This window comes from Corvus kubaryi, unplaced genomic scaffold (genome assembly GCF_017639235.1).
Source record: "Corvus kubaryi isolate FWS band 111438036 unplaced genomic scaffold, C.kubaryi_AGA036_p1.0 136, whole genome shotgun sequence".
Lineage (NCBI taxonomy): Eukaryota > Metazoa > Chordata > Aves > Passeriformes > Corvidae > Corvus > Corvus kubaryi.
The window spans coordinates 8,738,054-8,745,861 of NW_024580670.1; the positions used below are offsets into that span (position 1 = coordinate 8,738,054).

The 7,808-nt window shown below is 41.1% G+C and overlaps 1 protein-coding gene across 1 annotated transcript in view; it reads right to left on the minus strand.

Annotated features, from left to right (window-relative positions):
* PRKAR2A (protein kinase cAMP-dependent type II regulatory subunit alpha) overlaps nt 1-7,730 on the minus strand; it is a 60,876-nt gene extending 53,146 nt beyond the window's left edge. The window contains exon 1 of the mRNA XM_042015617.1: nt 7,306-7,730. Coding sequence (XP_041871551.1) covers nt 7,306-7,555 — 250 coding nt within the window. The 5' untranslated portion in view covers nt 7,556-7,730. The remainder of the gene's footprint in view (nt 1-7,305) is intronic.
* Between the last annotated feature and the right edge of the window lie 78 nt (nt 7,731-7,808).

Consider the following 7,808-nt stretch of genomic DNA (forward strand, 5'->3'; position numbering starts at 1 on the left):
ATTATATACAATTTATTGTGTATTTATGAAACAGAGGCCAAATCCTAGCAGTATGAACACTGTAAGACAGGGTGCTTTACTCTAGATCTCCTCTCTCTTCTAAGTATCCTTCCCACTACAGCAGAGAACACTGCAATCATCTCCACAATTCTCACAGGCAAAACACCAATGACCACAAAACAGCTGCTTGTTCTGCACAATGGATTTCTGGAGTTTCCACCCAATGGCCCCGCTTTCAGATCCATATTTTTAAAAGAAAAATATGCTTTTTCATTAAAGGATCTCATAAGCACACAACCTTTATTAGTATTACTATCTTGGTGCAAGTCCTTTATACATGAGCATTTTGTCCACACTCAGGTTTCCCAAATTCGCCCAGAGTTGCTTTTCTAACCAATGTTTTTATGATTTACTATTCCCCTTCTTTGTTTCGTATTACAGTGGCGTATAAAGACATTAAAACTGCAGATTGGAGAAGAGTACACACCATTTGCTGTGGAACTGACAGTACCTCAGGAAAAAAAATTAAATCTACATGAATCAAAGAATCTCGATGTATCAAAAACCACCAAACAATTATTACATACCAAAAAAGTACTGATGCAAAGACAGGCATGGAACACAAAGAAGCATAACTAAAGGAATCTAAAGGACCATTACAGAGGAAGGAATAACAACCCTCTAAAAGAGGAACCAGTACGTTTGTGAGTTATATTTATTACTGTCTCCCTCTTCTTTCACAAGAAAATATGAATGATCATTCATGAAGCTGAAAATGTTACTGAAGCCAGTGGGAAACATTCATAGCTCATCTTGGCTACATTTCCAGTCTTCATTTGAATAATGAGCAACTGCTCTGTCAGACATTAACGCTTTTTAATGACTGACTGGTGAATAGCTTGAAGTGAGCTTGTTCTCTGCTGTCTCCTCCTCTTCCCCGAGATCTCCATTGTTCTATTTATAGGTAAGAGGGTACAAGAAAACTTCAGTATGAGCACAAGGGGAACACTGACAGAATTGCCCCAGCATTCTAACATTAGTTTATTAAATGAACAAAAAATAGCAAAGTTAAATAGAAGCTAACGTTCAGTGCAATGTCTAGTACTGATATACGATATTTTCCTTTAGCTTAATTTTAGAACCAGCTAGAAGAATATAATTTCAGAAGTTTCATACAACTTTTCTTACCATTAACTTCTTCAACACAGAAACACATGCTTTTAAGAATTCAGCGTATCTGTACAGTTATAGCAACTATCTAAAGCTCTTTCAGAAAATAACAAGCCTAATAGTTATGTGAAAAGTTACTGGTATGCAACAGACTACAAACATTAATTTAAATGAAATTTTAAACAAACAACCAAAAATACTGCATGCTTCCTCACATTTTAGGACATACTGATCACTTAAAGCAGAACAATTATGTCAAGCCATTAACTGCAAACTGAAACAAGAGGGTATCTTTCTCAAGAGCTTGTAAGGAATATCTAATAGATGCTACAGGAATATTAACAGTGCTGAGGGCAAGACGTTACAAATAACTCTAAGTATACTATGTCAAAATTGCAAGAAACTTAGTTTTTATAATTAACATAGATGTTCATCCTTCCTGATGTAAACCAACATACACTTAGCAATATCCAGGGATATCTGAATTTAAGTCAACCCATCTACAAATCTCTGTTTCTCAGCCAGTCAGCACCTTTTATCCCTTTATTTCATACTTTTAGTTCTTTTACTATCTCAGGTAAGGATGTATTACACACACATTCTGATTACCTTTCCTTTGTACAGAGGATTACTGATGAAACATTCCTTCAAGCCCCATTGAGCTACAATTGGTGGCTTCCTTAGACCTACATTATTTAATTCAAAAAATTCCTAGTCTAACCTTGTAATACAGTAATTGCAACCTTAAGAACAAATGCTGAAAAGCTGTTTTATTGTGATAAACAAAAACAGAAGCAAAAAGACCTCTAGGAAAAAAAAAAGGATTTCCATGTTCTGTCCAAGCAACTAAGCCACTAAAGAAAAGTAAAATCAGTCTTCCTTAATACTTAGTTTATCTTCAAAATTCCCCCGTGAGAACAAGATAAATATAGGGAGTGAAGTTCCATTAGTACTAACAGGGGCTACTCTACTTAATCCTTCAGATTTAAGTCATGGAGAACTGCCTCTGTACAAGCAAAGACGTGTGCAAGTATAGCAGCTGCACAACAGCAGCCCTTCACTTTGTATTTTTTGTTAGACTCATTCAAGATACTATGCTGCCAGAATTAATAAAATTAGAAAATTAAATGCAGAAATATATTCCTCTTAAAACATAGATGCATCACTAATACTTTGCTTTATAATTGATGTCATGTAATTGATGGAGATCAAAGAAAAAATAAAATTCTAAAGCTTCTTCCATACCTTCAGGTCACTAGGCTTGCTCGAACATACCTTTTAAAACTTAAAGCAAGAATGTGCATTTCTTTTCTTTGTATACCAAATTCAAAGGTTTAATACAGTTAGATCATAGAAGTGTTTAAGGTCGAAAAGACCTTTAAGATCATTGAGTCCAACCACTAACCCAGCGCTGATCTATAGCTTTTTCCTCCACCTCCCTAAAAATCTAAAGACTACTTAAGTAGAGCACAAAACATCTTTGTTATAACAACTATTAAAAAAAAAAAAAAGGTATGCAGAACTAGTAATTATCAGATTATGAGAGTGCTCACTCTGCTACCTAGATTTTAAACACAGTAGCTACTCTTTGGACTGAATTTGTATTGCACATTTTAGAAGAGAGCTACTTTGCTTTATTCCCAGTTAATTAACAGTTAAGGATGAAGTAGGTAGGCGAAACCACTAGTAAAAAGTTCAAAGTACTTTAATTTTAAAGCTGATGGTATCTCATAGCAACATGTGCAGTATCCCATGAACCTGAATTACATCCGAAAACTTCAACAGTATTTTTCAACAGGACCACTATTCTTCTTATGCTATACTGCAGAAGTCTTAACATCATTCAACTTCTATAATTCAGTAAGTTTCATTGAAATATTTCAGGGAAACAGCAAGGAGTTATGCCTGACCTGTGAATTGATGTAGGCAGAGCATAAATGCTTTGTGATTGATATAACACAGTGATTTCTGAGGAATTCCAAAGGATATCAGTTCAGACTAAGAAAGCATAAGCAAATGATGTTTAAGAATAAGAAGACAAGCAATCTAAAACAGGTTTAATATCAAGTGTTTCCATTAACAATTAAAAAGTTAAATATTTCAAAGATGCACTGAACTCATTCTGTATCACATTCAAGATCTAACGATGTAAAAGAGCATTTCTCTACTCCCTTCTGCTCAGACATTCTACTGATGTTTTAAAGATGATATTTAGCAAATCCTCGAATTTTAATTGAGAAGCTCAGTGCAGAGCTAAAGAATCTTTTCACCTGTCCATGATTCATATGCACCATTTCCCTTCACAACAAGAGAGCATACTGAAGAGGATTATTTCAAAAGCAAAATACTAAGAAGGGTTCTCTTTTGCTCAGGGAGCAGCTGAAAAGCACATCATCTTTCCTTCAATATCAAGGCGAAATCCTGAGAAGGAAAAATTTTATTTGCAATAAAATACTTGTAATTACTTGAAACATCTGAGTTGCTCAAGTTAGCGTAATTCCAAAAATATTTTAGTTCCATTGTTAGTTGTATTTAATACCTCCAACAACACATACAGGTGTGGTTTTATTGCTACAAAAGATAAGACAAAGCAGCAAGTTAATGGTGCAGCACTTTGCACCTTTGTGCAACTGTCTCACGGGACAGGGAAGCAGAGCCTCTGCCTTCCTTCAGGTGTGCTCCTCAACAGATTTCCCAAAGCCGTGACTCAAACAGTGAACAGACCATATCTGTGGCTTTAATTTCACAGTCTTAGCACATCCATTCAGAGCCTGCTTGTTAAAAGTACAAGTGTCATGGTGAAGGACACACTTTAAGAATACTCATCAGTCCTTGGTTATATTCTCAGCCTGATTTTTGAAGGTCTTGCTTTGCACCTTTCCAACCCTCCCAAGTTCTCAATTTTGCAGTTATACCGATCAAATAAAGGCTCTGAGGAAAGCTTTGCATCTCTTAAATTCTCTGCCACAGCCCAGTGGATAAATGTTTCTGGAGGTTCCTCCAAAACTATCATCAATTTTATTTCCACACATGCCTTACAATGCACTCTGCTGAACAGCCACATCCTGATGTCCTTAAAATGAAGGATGAAACTCCAGGGTGGTCAGACAGGAAACAAACCTGGAAATCATTTCCTAAGCATCACAAGAGAATAGAAGTCTTTTTTTTGAAACTAGCTAGCCTAGCTAGTTTCAGTGACTTTTACCACATGGATGGAATGCCACTATGGCATCACTATGACTACTCAAAGACATTTGCCGCATGGATTACACCACAGGCCAAGATCTCCTTCTGACTTATTCTTGCTTCTATTAACTATGCACTCAGAGCATACAAAAAACTCCACATAACTTATCTAAAACATTCTCTCAGTCCGAGTGTGCAGGTGCAGCCTAGCGACATACACAGATTTAATACTGGGCCAGAAACAGACACATGAAGACAAGCACATTATTTGTGAAGATCTTTCCTACTCAAACATATACAATAAGGGTAATTATTTAAACTAGCTTTAAGTTTCCTTAACGTAATGATTTACAAAATCAACTGCTCCATTTCATCTTTTTATTTATAAACAGACATGGAAACATGTTTAAAACATCCATTTGACCTGTCACAGCAACTCAAAGGTAACAAAGCATAACCTAGGAAAGAACTGTGAAATTCACTGAAGTCTTTCCTAAATTGTCTAAGATGAAAAACTGCAGTCTTAACAAACGGGACTCTGGTCTGTCCAATGAGATTATCTGAGTCTCTTGTTGTGTGTGTTTTCCCTATCTCCACATGTTCTTTAAATACTAAGCAGATATAAGCACCCAGGATCTTGTCTTCCACAAGGCACAGGTACTGTCCTATCCATGACAGTCATCAGATATCAGAACCTCTGACTTAACTTTTTTTCATTGATAGAGATAACAGTTACAACAGAAACCTAATTAACACAAAGCCATGGTTGACTGTCACCCACACTGCTAAACAATGTAAGAAACAATTATTTCTCTGACCCTACCGAGGGATCCTCACCTGCTGTTACAGAGAACATGGCACTGCTCCTGAGAAACCACAAGGAGGGAACAGCACAGGTTTTCAGAGAGGAAGCAAAACAGCATTACTGACAGTGGCACTTGCCCAAAGGGCTCTACTACAACAAGTGACAATGCCCAACCTTGTTAATTTAATTTTCTCTGTAAGATAGAAAGATGATAAGCAGAAACATGAAGCAAAGGAACCACCCTTCTGCTTTGGACAGCCTCACCATGTAAAGCTGCATTTGAAAAGCTGTATGCCACCATCTAATTTTTACATTTTTATCTGGAAACATTTAAACTTCAGAGGATCCTTCCAGCTGAAGTTGCAACATTCAAAAAGAAAATTTTACACTTACTTCTGTGAAAATGGTAGTTCAAACCACAAATCTAGGTAAACTGATCACAAAATAGCAAAATTGCACTCAAAGACATTAGATGTTTTGGTGGAATGGGTTTTTTGTTTGGTTTTGTCAGTTGGGGTTTTTTTTGTGGTTTGGGTTTCTTTTTTTTAAGGAAAATATTAACTACAAAGACATTAAACATTTTTTTAAAATTACATCCAACTATCTACTGCAATTTTTCCAACCTGGAGTTTAATTTTAAAATATATTCTGCAAGAAACTCTATCTTCCTTCATATTTAGAGATGTTTGAAAATACCACTGACTTGGCTGCAGGGCAAAAAATCACTTATAATTTCCATAAATCTCTGCTCACACTTGAGCATTCCCTTAACTTCAATTCAGTCACCACCAGTGTCCACGTCTTTACCCTTCGCCTCTCATCTTTTCTTCTTCATGCCCTAAACAGAGCTTCTGCCTCATGAGAAAAAACATCCAAATCCAGACACTGATTGCAAACTGGTTTTTAATTCATTCTGACTGTACATTTCACTCTTGTCTTATCATACATTCCATGTCCTGTTTAGGTTGTCTACTTTGAAGAGCTTAAGATGTGTTTTACTTTGTGAAGTTCCCAGACTAAAAGCGCTGCAAAAATAGCTGGTGTCTCAATGCTTCCTTAATAAAAACAATTATTTGTTCCATAGCTTAACTTCTCGTTTCTCTAAAACTATTAACCACGGAGCAGATGTTAAGAGCACACTTCATCCACAAGGTGACATCCAGTAATTGGTCTAAAAGAGGATCCTCTATCAATAAAAGTCAGAAACCTTTACGTTATAGGTCAAGGGCACAAGACCTTCAAACGAGGGCACTGAAAGTTCAGGGAAAGCATGCCTTTTCTCACCTCTCCCTCCTCTTTAAGCTACTTTCTAATAATGAGAAAGTACCCAGTGATTTCAGGTCCAAAATTCTGGGTGTGCCAAGTACCACCATGCACAAGCATTTTAAATAACTTCTCACACTGAGGCTCAATTACAGCCCAAATTACAAACACTCTGCATAGCACAACACACACAGTACAATTCCGACAGAATAAAAATTTCAGTATTGCAAGTGGCATTTCATTGTCCAGCTCAGGTTAAGTATCTTTTCCATCTTCGAGACTGGCAGTATAAACAGCAATACACAGATGGCTTTGAATTTTAATATGTTGCTAAATAGCGAAAGTTATTTCAGTGCTTTATAACAGCCACTTTAAATACACAACAGCGGCAATAAACCACCCCAGTTTCAGTGAAAAAAACCCAACACCACTCGTCCACAATGATTTAAAGACAGAAATGTAAAGATAAGTACAAAAGAGGTTGCTCAATAACACATGATCTTCCCTATCACATGCTTGGCAGCGCGCTCGCTGCCCGGCGATACCCGGTCAGACCCCGGGGCACTTCGGCCGCCCAGGGCAGCGCCGGACACCCCCGGGACGGGGCTCTGGCCGGAGTGTCGGGGCGATCCGGGGCTCCCGGAGCACCGCCGGCGGCCCGCGGGGAGCCCGGGGGGCGGGAGCGGCGGCACAGCGGGGCTGCGGGAGCCGGCGGAGCCTCTCCCCCATTCAATCCCTCCTTGCTGCCCGCTCTGCCCAGCGGCGGCGGCCGCGGCAGCGGTACCGGGCACGGCGGGGAGGCGGCCGACGGCCCTGGGCTGCATCCCGCCGACAGGACCCCGCGCTCCCGGCACCTCCTCAGCGGCAGCGCCGGCACTTACGCTCGAAGTCGGAGTCGGACTCGTCGTCGCCGCGGTCGGGTTCCTCGTCGCCGTTGGACTCAGTCTGCATGGGCTCCCCGTCGAAGCTGACCACCCTGCGGCCACCGCCCGCCTCCTGGTCGCGGGCATCTCGCAGGCGGGCGAAGTACTCGGCGGCGAAGCCCAGCAGGTCGGACGGCCGGTGCCGCAGCACCTCCACCGTGTAGCCCTGCAGCAGCTCGGTGAGGCCCGGCGGGATCTCGATGCTCATGGTGCCGGACACCCGGGAGGCCGCCTCGCCTCCCTCCCTCCCTCCGTCCCTCCCCGCGTCCGCGGCCGGCGGTGGCGGTTGCGGTGCGGGCTCGGGGCCTCCCAGGCGGACGCGAACCGACTCCCGCCGCTCCGGTCACACGAGCCGCGGAGGGGAGGGACGGGACGGGGCGGGAGCGGCCCCGCGGCGCAGGCGCGGAGCGGGCGCGGGAGCGGGCGCGGGGCTGCGGCCGCGCGTGCGCGGGGCGAGGCGG